General features: G+C 49.3%; 1 protein-coding gene across 10 annotated transcripts in view; it reads left to right on the plus strand.

Annotated features, from left to right (window-relative positions):
- The first annotated feature begins 1,378 nt into the window (after positions 1 to 1,378).
- Positions 1,379 to 17,663, plus strand: part of B3GNTL1 (UDP-GlcNAc:betaGal beta-1,3-N-acetylglucosaminyltransferase like 1) — a 121,874-nt gene continuing 105,589 nt past the window's right edge. For 5 of the 10 annotated variants that reach the window (XR_008961309.1, XR_008961310.1, XM_057318232.1 and 2 more), the window contains exons 1-4: positions 1,386 to 1,480; positions 2,750 to 2,866; positions 2,966 to 3,065; positions 15,552 to 15,616. Coding sequence is in view for 6 of the 10 variants with exons in the window: in XM_057318232.1 (XP_057174215.1) it covers positions 1,433 to 1,480; positions 2,750 to 2,866; positions 2,966 to 3,065; positions 15,552 to 15,616 (330 nt within the window). In the remaining 4 variants the exon portion in view is untranslated. Of the gene's footprint in view, positions 1,481 to 2,749; positions 2,867 to 2,965; positions 3,066 to 15,551; positions 15,617 to 17,663 lie in introns of all 10 variants that reach the window. The other 5 variants (XR_007187817.2, XM_057318236.1, XR_007187826.2 and 2 more) reach the window with 5 other exon arrangements.

Here is a 17,663-nt window from a genome sequence, read left to right on the forward strand (position 1 = left end):
TCTCATTGTTAGTTTGCAGAATGATTTGCATTTCACTTTAGTTTGGGGCAGTGAAGACTCTGTCCCAGCAGGGATGGCTGTAAACCTGGTCACTGATTCGCACCTGCTGGGACAAACCCCAGGCGGGGACCATCTGGGTGTGTGCTGGCACTTGTCCACTAGCTCCAGGCAGGACTCAGTGGGCTCCCCGGGCCGGTCCCACTGGGAGGGGCAGAAGTTCCCATGAGTCACCCGGCTGACGGGACACAGTCGGGTAAGGGTGCAGAGCTGGAGGGGCCCCATGTGGGGAGGTGTTCTAAGGATCCAAACTGCGGACCCGCCGCCTGGGCAGCCCTTCTCCTGCTGGGGACACAGAAATGAGGGGTGGATGCCAGCGGGAAGAGCCAGACCGCCACCCCCGGCACCCTTCCTTGCTGGGGACAGCTCAGGCGTCCTTGTCTCCCCCCACCCCAGGCTTCTCCTTGTCCTCTGTTGGGTAGATGAGATGACACGTCACCTACTTGCTTTCTTTTAAAAAACGGTTGTGAAAGGTCATCTGCTTTGGATTTTAAGTTGTAACCAACGGTGGAGCGTGGGTCCTTCCTCACGAACCCCACCTTCTCCACAACCAAAGTACTTTTATACATTTCATTTCACCGAGGACCGCGGAGGGATTAATTCCCTTAGGTGAGAGCAGAAGGGCTGCAGGTCCAAGGAGAGAGCAGAGAGGAAGCCACGCGGGACCCAGGAGTCGCCCAGGCCCCGAAGCACGAGACGCCACCTTCAGGAACCGGGGGACAGCGCCGCCCGCCCGGGCCCTCCCTCTCCCCTCCCCCAGCCTCCCCCTGCACCCCCCTCCGCCCTCCCCCTACCGTCGCCCTACCGTCCCCCGCCTCCCTGCTCTCCCCCACGGGCCCGCCCCCTGCCCCTGCCGCCCTCGTCCTCCCCCTCTCCCTGTGCCCCTCCCCCACCGACCCCCACCGAGAGGCATGCCCCTCCCCCCACCGACCCGCCTCCTCCCCGCCCCCACGGACTCGCCCCTCCCCTTTCCACCCCGACCCGCCCCTGGCCCCCCCTTCCTCCGGGCCCGCCCCCCCCCGCCCTTCCCCTATCCCTCCCCGGGCCCACCCCTGCCACTCCTCCTCGGGGAGCCCGCCCCTCTCCGTGCGCTCTATCCTCTTCTGCCCCGCCCCCCCCGTCCCACCCGCCCGACTCCTCCCCTCCCCGCCCGTCTCCCGGGTCCGCCCCCTCAGGCCCGCCCCCTCCCCCGCCCCAGGCCCGGGCTTCCGGCCTCTCTAGGCCGCTCCTCTCCACTCCCCGCCGATCGATGGCTCTCCGCGCCAATCGGATGAGCCCCGGCCTCGGCTGGCCGCCCGCGCACGCGCCGCAGGCCGACGTGGGCGGTGGAGCGCCACGGGCTCAAAGGGCGGGGTGGCTGGAGGAGCGCGTGGCCATGCGGGCCAGCGGGGACCCCGCCGCCGCCGCCGCCGCGCCCCACGTGGTAGGTGCCGGGGCCGCGGGGGCCGCCTCCGCCCCTCCTCCTTTGCCCTCCCCCAGCTCTCGCCGCGGCGGGTCAGCACTGCCCGGGGGCGTGCGTGGGAGGGTCTCGGCCCGAAGCAACCTGCAGCCCAGGAAGTTAATCAAGGCCCACCTGGGGCGGAGATTCGCGTTATGTTTTATGTTGTAGATCTTGAGAACAGTAAAAAATTCTTTTTCTTTTCTTTTAAAGAATAATGTTTCCTTTAAAATAAATAGGTAGCCACTTTTTTGGTAACATAAATTCGAGAAGGGTTATCACTGTTGAATCAGATCCTAGAATAAAGAACTTGATTGAATCTATGAGCTTTCGAAACCGTATTCGGTATTTTTATCATCCTGCCCGCTCTCGAATACACACACACGTACGTGCATGTAGGCGCCACGCGTGCGTGTCTGCATCTGTACTGTACACACCGGGATGATGGATGCTTCTGTTTTCTTGTCGAGGCATTTGTCCACCCCCAGTAGGGTGTCGTCTCAAGGGTTTCTATCTGGGTATTCTGTAATTGCTTGACGTGGTGAGGGACGGAATTAAGACAATTCCTGGGATCGGTCCTTTTGTTGGCAGTCAGGTTTCCCTGGTTTTACTCCATACGCTTTAGACATTTTTGTTTTACCCGGGCTATAGGAGAGAAGGCCCGCAGCGAACTCCCAAATAAGGAGAGCAGAGGACGGAGGGGAGATGGAGGCCACCCGCCTTTTCCCAGCGCCCACCCCATGCTCGGTTAAAGCACGTGTCCAGGGACTTAAAAAGAGTTGTGTTGCAGTTTCCCTAACTTCATAGTTTACCGAGAGTGCTTATTCCACCGAGAAAAGGACCAATAGGTTATTTTCATGAGTGGGTTGGAAGATACACAGATGCTTGTTTCAACGAAAATGACGTTTCCGACCAGTGACTGGAAAACACTTCGAACTGGGAAAATTTTTGGTGCCTTTCAGATTCTCGTTTGCTTTTCGAAAGTATCCAGGAGACCAATTCAGGGAAATCTGAGACAATACATCTTGCGGAGCGCAAGAACTTACGCGCTTGGAGAGAAGGAATGGGCACCTTCTGTTCTGGGGGCACGTTCCTTCTCTGCAAGCCTTGCTCCGGGCTCTTCTATGAGTCAGGCTCGGCCTTCGGAGAGGAGCCCGGGGTCGTGCCCAGTGGTGATGGGGGAGGAAACGGGAGCGGAGGAAAAGGCGTTCGCTTGCACGGTGTGGATGCGAACCCGTTCCTCTTGACTTGCAGTCCGTCATCCTCCCGGTCCACAACGCAGAGCTGTGGTTGGATGAGTGCTTGGAGTCTGTTTTGCAGCAGGACTTCGAAGGCGCCATGGAGCTCTCGGTTTTTAATGATGCCAGTAAGGTATTTGGGAACTCCCCGTTGGTGCCTGAGCCCTAGCATGACTCACAGCCGACCGTTGTGAGCAAGTTTCCTGAACCGCCAATGTCCTCGTGCTTTCAGGATAAGTCTGCGGCTATCATTGACAAATGGAAGGTGAAGCTGGAAGGTTCTGGCATCCCCGTCGTCATTGGAGGGCACGATTCTGCTTCACCCCGAGGAGGTTAGTGACCCTGTTTGGTTCACTGTTTAGCTGTAAGGAACGGTTTCTTGTGACTTGGGTACCGAAACACCGTTAACCTTAAAAGGAACACTGCCAACTATTTTACCAGGAAAGGGGGGGGTGCTCAGGCATTAGGAAAGAATCCCACCCCAGGACACGCAAGTTCTACCAGAACCACAGGCAGGTCGGGAGAGTAAGAGAGGAGGCGGCTTTTGGCGCGGGGGGGGGGGGGGGGGGGGGGGGGAGGCTGTTGTAAACAGAAAGTCTATTGGAGAAAACTGGGAGCTGGAAGTATGGTGGCTTCTCATTGGCTGGGCTGTTGCTGGGGCAGCGGGAAACCTTCCGTCCAGGAGCTGGGTTAGTAAAGCGGTACCCACCTGTAAGGTGCCTCTCTTCCTGTTGGGTCTGTAATTGATAATCAGTGCTGGGCGCAGAGCTTCCCTTGCCGGCCTCCTGACTCTGCTCCAAATAAGGTTTTCTTTTATTAACTTTCATAATAATTTCATTTTCAAATCCTGGTGAAAAGTATCCTGAATAATGAAGTTTATCACTTATTAAAAATCCAGGACACCGAAATTGCTTATTCTTTGGTAACGATTTGTATGAGACCACCACGCGTACTTTATATTTATTCAACCTAAGAAAAACCTGTTGGGTGTTTTTATTTTTAGTGTGATTGATCTTAGTATTAGTCACGTCTACTTCTTAAAGTTCTTTTCTTGTGACATTAGATTTTTGTCCAGTTTTTAAAAAGTCTTACTAAGAACTAGTTTTGGTTTCATTGATTTTCTATACTGTTTTTCTTTTTTCTATTTTGTCTGGTTTCTATTTCCACTCTGATCTGTATTTTCTTTCTTCTGCTTACTTTGGGTTTAATCTATTCTTTTCCTAATTTTTTTTTTTAAAGATCTTATTTATTTTTTTATTTTAGAGGGAGCTGCACACGTGTGAGCATATTCAAGTGGGGGGGGGACAGGCCGGAGACGGGGGGGGGGGGGGGGGGGCAGAGGAGGAGAGAATCTCAAGCAGAGTCCCCACTGAGCCCAGAGCCCCAATGACCCTGAGATCAGGACCTGAGCTGAAACTTAAGAGTCTGTTGCTCAACTGACTGAGCCACCCAGGCACCCCTGTTCTTTTCCTAATTCTCAAGGTGGAACTAAAGTCATTGATTTGAGACCTTTCTTCTTTTCTAATAAGGGCATTTTGTGATATGAAGTCCCCTCTCGCTATCACTTTAGCAACATTGATCTGTTCTTTTCATTTTCATTCAGTTTCAAAACACCTTCTAATTTTCTTTGGAAAATTTTTTCTTATTTATGGATTGTTTTGAAGTATGTTATTTAGTTTCCAAATACTCGAGAGGGTTTCCAGATTTATTCTGTTATGGATTTCTAATGTAACTCCTCTGTGTAAGAGAGCATGCTTTGTTGGTCTTGAATGCGTGGCCTGTCTTGGCAGATGTTCTGTGTGCCCTTGAGAAGGTCGTGTAGCTGATGGTGTTGGATGGAGTTTTCTAAAAACGTGAATCAGCTCAAGCTGAGGACAGTCTGGTTTAAATCTGCCATGTTGCTGATTTGGGGTCTGCTTGTTCTGTCAGTTATTGAAAGAGGGCATTGAAATCTCTAACTCTGTACAGTTGTCTGTTCCTCTCTGTAGTTTTGTCAGTTTGGGTTAACAATATTTTGAAACTCTGTTATCACTTAGGGTTTTTATGAAGAATTGACCCTTCATCATTGTGAAATAACCCTCTTGATCTTGCTGATTTTCTTTGCTCTGAAGTCTACATTGTTCTGGCTTTGTTTGGCTAGTGTTAACATAATGTATGTCTTCCATCTGTTTAAACCGGTAACCCATTTGTTGAAGGGTACCTCCTTTAACGGGTAGTGCCTCCTGGTAGAGTCTTGTACACAGCACATCGAATCCGACACTCTTCACCTTTGACCTGGTCTCTACACTAGTTATGTTTACTGTAACAGCTTTATTCGTATCCCACACAGTTCACCCATCAAAGTATAGAGTCCTGTGGTTTTTAATGTATTCACAGATTTGTGCAGCCACCCCACATCAGTTTGAGAACATTGTCATCACTTGAGACAGGGACCTGGTGTTCCATACCCTGCACCCGCCAGCCCTGCACCACCACTAATCGAAGTTTCATGTATAAATTTGTCTGTTGTGGAGATTTCTGCGTATATATTTGTAAGGGATGTTGGTGTGTGGTTTTCCTTTCCTGTGATGCCTTTGGCTATGGAACAGTGATGCTGGCCTCACAGAGTGAGTTAGGTGTGTCCTCCTTTTCTGTTTTTTTGGAAGAGTGGGAAGGATTGGTGTGATTCTCTAAATGTTTGGTAGAATTCATCAGTGAAGCCATCTGGTTGGAAGGTTTTTTGTTGGAAGGTTTCTTTTTTGTTGTTTTTTGTTTGTTTTTCTTAAAGGTTTTATTTGTTTGAGAGAGTGGAGAGAGAGAGAGCATGAGTAGCGGGGAGGGGCAGAGGGAGAGACAGAGGGACAAGCAGGCTCCCCGCTGAGCAGGGAGCCGGATGCAGGACCCCATCCCAGGACCCTGAGAACATGACCTGAGCCAAAGGCAGACACTTAACCGACTGAGTCACCCAGGCGCCCCAAAACTATCTTTTTCTCTCTTTCATTCTGTCAGTTTTTGCTTCACTTATTTTGGGGCTCTCTTGTTAGATGTCTATAGTTTTATAATTGTTGTGTCTTCTTGATTGACCCTTTTATCAATATAGAACGTTCTTTGTTTTTAGTAGCACTTTTGATTTAGGGTTTATTTTGCCTGGTCTCAGAATAACCAACCACTCCAGTACTCTTTGGGTTACTAGTTGAATGGAATATATTTTTCCATCCTTTCACTTTTAACTCCTGTCTGCCTTTGGATCTAAGGTGAATCACTTACAGACAGTATTTAAGTGGATCGTGTGTTTTCAAAATCCATTCTCCCGGTCTTTGCCTTTTAATTGGAGCATTTAATCCATTTACGTTTAAAGTCATTAGTGACAAAAAAGGCCTTTTACCATCTTGTTGTTTTTATCTGTACGTCTTACATCTTTTTTTTTCCATAGCCCTCCGTTAGTGCTTTCTTTTGTGCTTAATTATTTCTAGTGTGCGTTTCCTATCATGTGTATTTGTAAGTTATTTTCTTAGAGCTTACTGCGGAGATTACTAGGTTGTAACAACCTAGTTTGAATTAACACCAGTTTAGCTTCAGTAGTGTATAGAGCCCTGTCCCACACAGTTCTGTACCTCCCACTGTAGGTTGTCGTCACGGTTTACATCAATATCGTGCAGCTGTTGACATAGATTTATAATCATTGCTCAATGCATTTGTCTTTTAAGTCAGATAGGAAAAAATTCAAAGTAAAAATAGAACAATACTGGCTTCTCTATTTATCTGTGTAGGAAACTTTATTAGCATCTTTGACTCCTTTGTGTGGCTTCAGGTTCTCGTCCAGCGCACTTTCGTTACAGCCCGTTAGCATTTCTTGCAAGGGCCGGTCTACTAGTAAGAGCTCCCTCAGCCCTTGTTTATCTGGGAATGTCTTAATTTCTCCTTCATTTTTGAAGGATTATGTTGCCAGATAAAGAATTTCTGTATGTTACAGACCTAACCGTACATTACTTACATATTGTTTTATACAATTGTTTTTTAAATCAGTTAAAAGAGGGAAGGAGAGATATATATTTATATTGTCTTTTATAATTGATAATTACCTTTGTTGTTTTTTGTTCTTGTTTTTGTTTTTGTAATGGATTTGAAGTACTCCCTGGAGTTCCTTGAGGTCAATCTTTTTAGCCTAAAGAACTTCCTTTAGTATTCTTTGTAAGGCAGATCTGCTAGCTAGAAAGTCACTCAGTTTTTGTTTATCTGGGAATGTCTTAATTTCTCCTTATTTTTGAAAGATAGCTTTTCTGGATATAGGATTCTTGGTTAACAGCTTTTCTCTTTGAGTGCTTTGAATATGTCACCCCACTGCCCTGTGGCCTTGACTGCCATGTCTCCCATCCCGTCTACCAGCTGCCTCTCTCCAGAGCTTGACGGTGCCCTTGCACATAGACTTCTCCACACCCTATCGCAAAGGGCATGGGGAGTGGGCAGGAACCTTCACCACGAACCCGGGCAAGGGCATTGGGGGTCCCAGTATTCTTGGTGATACCACAGCCAAGGTAGACGGTGCCCGTGCCAGGGTGGGGGCTGGGTGAAGAAGGGAGCCCTACTTTTCAATGTCACGTGTCTGGGCCTCAGCCTCAGCACCAGGTGCCTGCAGTCAGGATGAGAAGTGCTGATGTCCTGTGGCTCCCGGGACAGTGTGGGTACCCCAGCCTCCAGCTGGGGAAGGGGGAGGGGATTGCTCCCTGAGGAGGGGTGGAGCAGGTCTTGGTTCAAGTACCACAGACTCTCACTGTTCTTACTGAGTTTTAGTCATTTTCTTCAGCAAATATTTCTTCAACTGCTGTATATCCTTGGGGCCATTTTTCGAGATTATAAATGGTGGTCATTTTTTTTATGATGTCCACCGGTTTCTGTTTAGGCCGTTGAGCCAGTCTATGGGGCTCTGCGTACTGTCATTCTGGAAGCCTAACTCCAGTCACGTTCTTGATGGTTCTATTTTGTCTCCTATCGGCTTAGTAGCTATAATTCTCTGTTCTGCTATTTTAGTGGTTGATTTGGGGTTATAGCTTACGTCTTCAGTTTACTGAGTTCAGCCTTTCAGATGTCCACCTGTATCTTCACGTGTAGTGTGAGGGTCTTACAACGGTATTTGTGCATTTCTCCCCTCTGCTCTCTCTGCTACTATTGTCCTGCACTTTACTTTACCTGCACTGTAAACCCCACAGGACACCAGTGTTAACTTTAAAGAGACATACGCAGTGAGAAGGAGAATCACACGTTCACCCATATAGTTACTATTTCCACGGCTCTTTGTCTAGATCCAGAATTTCCTTTGCTGTCTTTTCCTTCTGCCCGAAGGACTTTCCACGTTTCTTGTGGTGATGAGTTCCTTCACCATTTGCGTGTCTGCATCTGGCACAGTTGTGTGTGGGCCAGTGGCCCCTGTGATGAAGAAATGTCATCACAAGGTGCACAGCCGTTCCTTTAGCCCCTGTCTGCTGCCCCCAGCCCCCTCCCGGACAGGTGAGCTTGCCCCTCAGGTAACCTTCCCGTACGGCTTCTGCTCTCCTGCTCTCTCTCTTGCTTTCCTTGCTCCCTTCTTTCTCCCTTTCCATCTTCCTTTGCTCCATGAGGTTCCTTCCCTTTTCAGAGTGGGTGTGGAGAAGAGAAGGAGAAGGCCTGAGACAGCTGGTCTTCTCTGTTTGTGGGAACAGCCCCTCCCCACCCTGATGGTGCCTCTTGAACCTGATGTTCTTCTGTTTCGCAGTAATGGCGGGGGGGATGGGCAGTCGGCTCACCTGAACAGTGGTGGCTGGAGAAAAGAACAGAACCCCGAAGTTCTTCCCAAGTGAGTCCCTGGACTGTGGTGTTTGGGTTTCCTTCCATGCCAGGGTACAGCCTCCTCCTGTCTCCTGTAGAGGTGCCTGTGGTTTTTAAATCAGGTGTTCAGAGACTTAGGGTTTTCTTCTGTTTCACAGGCACTTCTGGTGCTGGCACTAGGCGGGTGGGGTGGACTACTGGTTTGTTCGTGCACTGTCTTATCCAACTCAGTTTCTTATGTTATCTCAGTGTATGTAAGCAGTCTAATCCTCAATACATGTTTTGTTTTGTTTTTTTAAGATTTTATTTATGTATTTGACAGAGAGAGAGGCAGCAAGAGAGAAAGCAGGAGCAGGGGGAGTGGGAGAGGGAGAAGCAGGCTCCCCGCTGAGCAGTGAGCCCGATACAGGGCTCAATCCCAGGACTCTGGGATCATGACCTGAGCCGAAGGCAGACGCTTAACAACTGAGCCACCCGGGCACCCCCATTATTGTTCTGTTTCTTTTTTCTAATTTATACTTTACTTTTCATATTTTTTATTGGGATAAGAAGTCTAGAACACTGTGGAATCCTATTATTGTGGAATCCTTGTATTGTTCCTGACATAGAGGGAATGTTCCTAGTGTTTCAATGTTAAGTCTGATATTTACTATTGCTTCCCTTTTTTTTTTTTTTTTAAGATTTTATTTATTTATTCGACAGAGATAGAGACAGCCAGCGAGAGAGGGAACACAAGGAGGGGGAGTGGGAGAGGAAGAAGCAGGCTCATAGTGGAGGAGCCTGACGTGGGGCTCCATCCCAGAACGCCGGGATCACACCCTGAGCCGAAGGCAGACGCTCAACGACTGCGCCCCCCAGGCGCCCCGACTATTGCTTTCTGACAGATGCCTTTCTTGAGTTAAGCTGTGATTCCTAACTTAGTAAGCCTTCAGGAAATGAGGGATCAGTATAGAATTTTATTAAATGTCTCTTAGGTACCTGTTAAGGTGATTGCTTATTTTTTTTCTCCTAACATATTTATCATAGTAAGTTATTCTAGTATTTTTCTTAACAATTAGCAGTGTTAGAACTATCAGCAAGGACATGATAGTATTTTTATACAGTACAATTACTGAGTTTCCTTTAGGAGTTTTGTATCTATGGACATACGGAAAATTGATCTGTAGCTTTTTGGTGCTTGGTTGGCGTCTGGCTCAGGGACTTGCTGATGGAGCGTCTTGTAAGCAGTAATCGTGCGTAGCAGCTCAGCGGCCTTTGTCTCAAACTCCCATATAAACCAGCCCTACAGCCTGTGTACGTGACAGAAAAAAAGCATTTACTCATTCTCACAAATGTCTGCTTTGAGTAATGACGATTTTTTGGAATGCCAGCATGTGATAACAAGAAATTCAGACAGAATGGTCTCCAGTGAAACACAGAAGCACCACACCCTAGACACAACCAGTGTTTTTTGGTTCTTAGTTGGTTTTATTCACATAGTGTCGGTTAGTACTCACTGTGAACGAGGAAATGTTTGGCCACTGAAGTGTCCTGCACTGCACTTCTCATTTCCCTGCAGGGCTTTTGTTTGTTATAACACAGTCTTATTGTCAGGGTGCATAATCTCCACACTCGGTTCAATATCTCATTGTTTTACGTGCTTTACTGTTAAGTTGGTCCTGACAGTTGCTGCTCACTGCAGACCGCAGGGTGGGTTAGACTCAGAGAACTGAAGCCCTCTGCTTCCGGCTCCGTGCTGTGCCTGGGAGCTCCCAACTGTCAGGATCTGTGGGGCCTTTAAAGACCTTCTGCCTTATTCTGTTTTACTTTCTACATACCTGCTGTTGGTAGGGTTTTTCCCCTTCTCTTTTTCCTTTACTTAGTTTTCATTTTACATGTTCCTTTTTTGTGTTGCTGGAGTACTCCCTAAAGTACATTTTCTATATCTGGTATGTAGATGGTAAAATATTTTGAGTTTTTACATATATGAAAATGTCTTCCTTTTGTACTTAGGCTCAACTGACAGTTTGGCTGGGTATAGAACTCTAGGTTCAAAATCATTTCCCCTAGAATTTTGAAGGATTGCCTCGTTATCTTCTGGTGTCCTCTGGTTTTGATAAGAAATTTTATGTCAGTCTGACTCTTCAAAGGTTTCTTTTTTGAAAGTTTTTAAGATTTTTCTCTTTATGTTTTGAGTTTTGAAATTTTATAATCCTGGGTCAGGGTGTACTTGCTTTTCACGCACCCTCTGTTTTTATACTGAATGATTAGCTTGCATTCTTAGCTTTTGTTGTAATATATTGGGCTTCCTTTAGCTTCACTCAAAGTTTTTGTATAAGACTTGGCATGCCTGCATACACTGCTGGGTTGAAGGAGGAGGTAGGCCAGATGGTGAGGCTGGAGCTGGTGGACAGGCCCCTCCAGGCTGTAGGAGTCTGTCCTTCTTTAAATAGTGGGCCTCAACTTTGGTTGCATGTTAGAAGTGCCTGTGAAGTTTTGGGAGTCCTGATGCCTGAGCCCGAGTCCCACCCTAAGATACTCTTGAGTAGTCAGTTTGGGTGCAGCCTCTGCACTGGATTGTGGATGCCTCCTGAGAGATGCTGGGTGCATCCACAGTTGAGAACCACTGCTTTATTTATTTTTTTGAAGATTTTATTTATTTGTTTGACAGAGAGAGACAGCGAGAGAGAGCACAAGCAGGGGGAGTGTGAGAGGCAGAAGCAGGCTTCCTGATGAGCGGGGAGCCTGATTCGGGGCTGGATCCCAGAACCCTGGGATCATGACCTGAGCAGAAGGCAGACGCTTAACCGCTGAGCCACCCAGGCACCCCGGAACCACTGCTTTAAAATAGCCTCAGGAGTGGCGTGGCGTCGGTCCCACACCATCATGGGCGCGGTCCTCAGGGAGTTTTGTAGCTCTCATCCCATTTCAAGGGTGGGCAGGGTGGAGGTTTGGGATCCCTCTGGGTCCCCTGCTGTAGAGCCAGGGCTCTGTTGGCTCTGCTGTGAGTCCTGTTCAGACTGGCGTGTGACTTTCCTTTCAGGGTGAGCAGGTGGTGGGTCAGGGCGTGGGGTAGGGTTTATGCTTCAGCAGAGCTCGTGGGAGAGGTGTGAGCAGGACAGACACCCACTCTTCCCAGATGCTTCTTGCCCCCAAAGTCCCTTCATCCTGTTTCCTCTCTCTGCTCTTTTCTGCCAGTTTTGGTGGTCAGGTGGCTCCCCTGGCCTCACTTCTGATTCTCGCGAGCGTGCCCCCAGCATGACCTCACTTGAGTTTGCGCCTGGTCCTATGGGGCAGGTGCAGGTGGCCCTGGAGGACTCGCTGGTTTACTCAGGGTTCACAGAGGGCAAATGAGCCCAGGCTGTCTCTTCCTGAGCTCCTGGGGGTCCACCCTCGAACAGCACACTGTCTGAACACTGGCTCCCCACAAAGCAGTGCGCTGCTCCGTGGCGGTGGCCCAGATGCTTGTCCTCCCAGCACTCTTGCCTTCAGCTCCTGCAGCTTCCTGCCAGCACTGAGTCTGTCTTTATGTTCCTGGGCCAAGGAGAGGGCGGGTGTTGGTGGAGGTGAGTTAAGCAGTTGAGTTCACAGAATGAAACAGACACTTCTCTCGCAGAGAGTGCCCCCGACCCCACACCACGTCCCTCACAAACAGCACCCCGTGTCCTACTTAGGAGAGCGGCAGAGTGTAAACATTTTAGATAAAATTTAAAACTAGAAATAGTTGTTAAAATTGGTCACTTAAAAGAAAGCTTTTTCTAAGTTTATATTGAAAGACCACAGTCTTTGGCATTGCCTCTCGGTGGCCCTGCTTCCTGGGGCAGAGGACCAGGCCGCGGGCCCCACCCTCCACCTCTCTGTGCCTCGGTTTCCTTTGCGGGCAGCAGGTGCCCGTGCCCGTTGTTGAGAAGGCGTGGGCGCTAGAGCCGCTCGGTAGCTGCCGCTTTCTTGGCATCTTGATCTTCACCGTTACGTCATGCATCTGGAAGACACTCCGTTTTTTCCCAAATTACTTCTTGTTTTCATTGTTTGAAATAGAAAACTTGAGAGAAGTCAGTTATTGTAGAACATCTGTTTCAACTTGATTCTGAGATACGTGTCAACAAATGGTAGTTTCTGAAACTAGTTTGAATGTCGTTTTAAAATATTCTTTAGTTAAGATGTTTTGCATCTTCTGTAGCTGATGAAGGAAGTCGGGGGCATTTTGGTGATGGTGTGTCTTTGCTTGTCTAATCTCCATTCTAAACACAAGTCTGTTTTTCGTAAAATACTCTTCGTAGGTGAGATACGACTCGAGTCATATCACATTCGTATGCATTTTGTCATAACAAGAGAGTCAGTTGTCATTGTGTGAGGAAATGAAGCCATCGTGCTGTCATTTTGAAGGGGGCAAGGTGAATCCAGGGCCCCTCTGTTACAGTTATGGAATGGAGTTAACTTGACGACGTCCAGAGGAGCGTATTTTCCTACAGTGATGTTTCCTGATGTAGTAAAGGTTATGTCAACCATTGGGTGACGTAAATCCAGTGTTTCCTTTTTCAGGACTGCTGAGTTATTTCTTCATTTCTTATTATTTCATATCGTAACAGAGCAAAACATTTCTTGAAAATGCAGTCACTTGCTGAAATGAAAACACAACACAGTTCTTTCCTCTTCTCTCCAGGAGTGAGGCTGGCTGCGTTTTTCCTGCTGTGACCGTGACAACCGGCTCCGTCACAAAGGGACAGCCTCCCTAGACATCAGGCCCCGGCACGAACATTTGACTTTCTTCAAGGCAGTAATATTAAAGCAAATTCCTTGTCTTTGCCAAACATAGGACTCATTGTGAGGAACTTCCAGCTTCCTTAGTGAGACACGTTTTCCTTCCATTATCCAAATTCTGGTTCAGTTTTTCCCCTTCTGAAACCTGACTCTACTAAGCAGCTTTTCAAACAGAGCTCCTGCCCATTTAAATGTGATTGTGGACTGCCTCTTCCCATTTTCGTCTTCTTCGTGCAGCGCTTTGGGTTTTTTGTTTTTGTTTTAAAGATTTTGTTTATTTATTTGACAGAGAGAAGCCAGCGAGAGAGGGAACACAAGCAGGGGGAGTGGGAGAGGAAGAAGCAGGCTCCTAGCGGAGGAGCCCGATGTGGGGCTCGATCCCATAACGCCGGGATCACGCCCTGAGCCGAAGGCAGACGCTTAACCGCTGTGCCACCCAGGCGCCCCTTGCGCTTTGGTTTTGCTCCCGTGAGGCCGTTCCCTGGGCCTGCCATGCCTGGCGGTAATGCCGGAGCTCTAGCTAGAGCTGTGTCCGCGCGGCCGCCGATCCATCCCCGGGCCCTCACCTTGCCTGTTACACCTGTGGTTCTTGGAGACCTGGGACCGCTCTGCTAACTGATTTGGGTTGGCTAAACTCTGGGATTAATGCTAGAGACTGAGCTGCTACCTTGCGTGAAAACAGCCTCCACAAGGGCACTGCTCTGGGTCGCAGCCTGGGTGACCTAGGCCAGGGCGAGCTCCTGTTCCTCTGTCCCAGCGGGACTGGTAGTGGTGCTGGAGTTGGCTGGAGCAGCAGCCTTCTCTCCCTGCCTCAGAGAGGCGCTGTCCTTGGCGTGGAAAACCAGGGAGGGCTCCAGCGTGGCCCAAGGCAACGTGGTACTGTGTCCCTGGCACCACCGAGACGTTCTTCAGGTCGCCTGAGCGTGACTACTGGAGGGATTTATTGCTTTATGTCTGCACACATCTGTTTCACTTTGTGCGACTTTGCTCCGTGGCCCCAAATCTGTAACTGGCCGGCTAACTCGATTCAGGTGTTGGTAACCGCTTTTCTAGGGAGAGTGTATCTTGTGCCCCTTGAGGTCCCCTCGGCCTCTCTAAATACCTCCTGTAACCTGCCCCCGGCCTCAGCGCCCAGACTCAGCGGCCTCAGTGTTAATTTCTGCGGCCGCGCCTTCCTCAGAAGGCTTACTGGGCTGGGCCTGCCCTCCGACCTGGCCCCGTGGCTGCCGCTCCCCACACTGCTGGGTGTGCTCTGGCGTCTGCTCTTTATCAAGTTCTAGCGGCCCCAGGCCCCCTTCACCCCCTTCTCTTCATAAGCCTCCTGGTGCTTCTCCCAGCACCGTTCATTTGGCACAGAGCCAGAGGTCATCATTTAACTTTTTCCAACTCAGTTGTAATCTCTTTGAAGGCAGAGTGTTTTTAAAACATTATTAAAACATAGCATCCATACAAAAAAGTGCACTTACCCTAAATGCCAGCTCAGTTAACGTTCTCAAACTGAGCCTGCCATGTAACCAGCGCCCCGATGAAGAGCTGACATCTCCAACCCCAGGGGCCCCCTGTGTCCCTTCCGGTCCCTGCCCACTTCCCAAGGCAACCACCCGATTCCAGATGAATTTGCTGCCCTTGAACACCGTGTGGATAGCACCCATGTGTGTGGTTCATTCTCACCGTGGTATGTTCTCAGCTTTTCCATTCTACGTTGAGGACCGTCACATCTTGGTGAACGTGCAGGGCTGTTCTGTGGGGTCTGCACCTGGCGAGGGAGCCGCCGGGTCACAGGGTACGTGCGTGTTCAGACATGGTGAACACTGGCAGTGCTGTAGCTGCCACCGAGAGATGTGCTCAGACAACTGCTCGGTGTCCAGTTCAATGAGCTTTTACCAACCGATCACACACACCTGTTACCCCCTCCCCAGGTAACCATATCTTGACTTACCAGCATTCCCGCCAGCACTACTCAAGCACTTCCATTCAGGGACATTTTTCCAATATGCCGCATGGCTTAGCTTAGTGTTATACTCAGTAGATGGTTGCTGAACCTGTTTTCCTCCAGTGAGCAATCCCTCCTTAATACGCTGGTCCCGGGTGGGCTCTTTCCGTCTCAGCCCCTAAAGATGGAGCACTGTTTTCCGTTTGCTTCCTTTTCGCTCCGTCTAAAGCTGACCTGGTGTTTCACCTGGTAGTGTGCACCGTTCTTAGCTCCCTTGTGGCACCATTACCCTAAGTTCTAGGAAAGAGAAGACTTCTGAAAATTGAATTACAGAAGAGCTTTTCTCTTTCTTCTTTTCAAACAGTTGGATATTCTAAAAATCAAGCAATAGCACAGAGCTCAGGATCGTACCTTTGCTTTTTGGATTCAGTAAGTAACTTTTTGTTTTCTTTAAAGTGTGTGTATATGTAGTGATTGCATAGTTAAATAACCTGACATTTTAGTGTGGTTTTTGAAAAACATTATTCTAATATATAATAATCAGACTTAAAAGTTAAGGCTCATGAGCTCTTGCTGTTAAATTGCCGTAGCACTTAATGAGTTCATTAATTTTTAATAAATAGGATAATATAAAAATGCAGAATTGCACAGCAGAATCACATAAACTGGGAAGACGTGGACAGACACTTACATGAAGATCACCCTTCGATGAAATAGTGCCCATGAGTGACAAGAAAGCACAGAGAAGGGCTGGTGGTGGGTGTGTCGGGAAGGACGGAAGGACAGGAGTGGGGAGGGCAGAACAGCCGACTGCAGGTGGGCTCTAACATACCTTTCGGTCACTTGTGACCAAGGAAACACAAGTTACGTTAGTGAGACACGAGGGTTTTCTGAAGTGCAGATACTCCATATTTGGAAACCGTGAATTGGGGGTGTCGGCAGCATAATTATGCATTTTGTATCAAGAACTTAAAAAATGCTCATGCCCTCGACTCCTAGACTTCACTTGTAGGGATCTCAAATTCTGAAAATGATTTATGTGTGGTTGGTATACGGGAATGACTACAACGTTTAGGAAGCATCTTCAGTCACATGGTGAAGGACGACAGCAGGTGAAAAGAAGCATAATTGCATAGATAGCGTGTGTTCAGCTGTGGGTATTCCTTTCACTTACTTTAAAACACGCTTTAAGAATGTCTGTCTGTATGTGGTCTCCCCTCCAGTGCCTCTGGGCCTGGGGGTGCAGGGCACCCACGCCTTCACGGCATTGCTTGGGCGGCTGCTGTTGGCCTTCGCGAGGTCAGCCATGGCTCACCTACAAACCTTCTTGTCATCTCATGTCAGCTCAGCCTTTTTCTTGATACCAGGAACTTCTGTACAAGATCTGGGTCCATGGGGAGGTCTGGGGAGATCGTGTGCCTGTGCGAGCAAGTGGTGAAAAGTTACCTGTTAGTCAGCCCTGCTCTTGGAGACAAACCCCGGGGCTGCAGTGCCTGTCCTGCTGCTTTGGCGTCTCCTGTCTCTTCTGCCTGTTTTCTTAGATAAAACTCCCTCTTGTTCCCGCATCTCCTTGCAGACCCCGCTCCGGGGCCTGTTTTCACTCTCAGATGGTCCATCCAACATTTTCCTGAGCAAAGACAGTTTCCCGCCTCAGACAGCGAAACCCAGCACACTGCAGTGTGCTTCCTACGGCCTGGGGGTGAAGGGAGGTGGCGATTTTCTGTTTCTCCTTTAGCGCTGCTCTTTCTGAAGCGCTGTACTCAGGGAGCTCCCAGTGTGACAGCCCCAGGTAAACACTGGTGGGACTCGGGAGACGGAGAGAGGAGGGCTGAAGACGCCCTTTCCTCTCCGGTATCCTCCCAGGCTTTCTCTGTGTTTGCTGGAGGGCAGGAAAGAAAATGGAGGAAGGCCAAGTTGGACCGGGTGGAGCCTGGTTTAGAATGGCGAGAACCGCAGACCAGGGAGGCTCCCAGTAAAGCTGCTGATGGCCGTCAGCACAGTCGCCACCGAGCTGGCAGAGGGCAAGGTAGACAACCAGGTCGCTGAAAGTGTCCTTCATGGTGGGCAGGTCGGATGCCTGGCCTGGTCAGACCCGGAAACCGTGGGGAGGGAGGCGGGGGGGGGGCACAGAGCCACGTGGCCCATGCTGCCAAGAGAGGAAGGTTGCCAGATTGGGCATCGCCGTGCCTCCGTTCTGGGCGTGGGCGTCAGAGAAAGATGGTGTTGCCGAAGTCTGACCAGGAAGACTTGCCCCCGCTCTAGAAACGTGAATTGTTCTCAGGGTTTAGTCGAAATAAATCAGTGAGGTAGATTTTGGTGAGCTTTGCCCTGGGATTGGCGTGACCACCTCGCTAACCAGGGCAGGGGTGGCACACAGTCCGTCCACCTTCCTGGGGGCTGATGGGCACATCTGCCTGCGAGGGGGTTGGGGGCACAGATGGGCAGGCGCCTCTGGTTCTTTTAGGACCTGGTAGTT

This window comes from Ursus arctos, unplaced genomic scaffold, assembly GCF_023065955.2.
Source record: "Ursus arctos isolate Adak ecotype North America unplaced genomic scaffold, UrsArc2.0 scaffold_24, whole genome shotgun sequence".
Taxonomy (NCBI): domain Eukaryota; kingdom Metazoa; phylum Chordata; class Mammalia; order Carnivora; family Ursidae; genus Ursus; species Ursus arctos.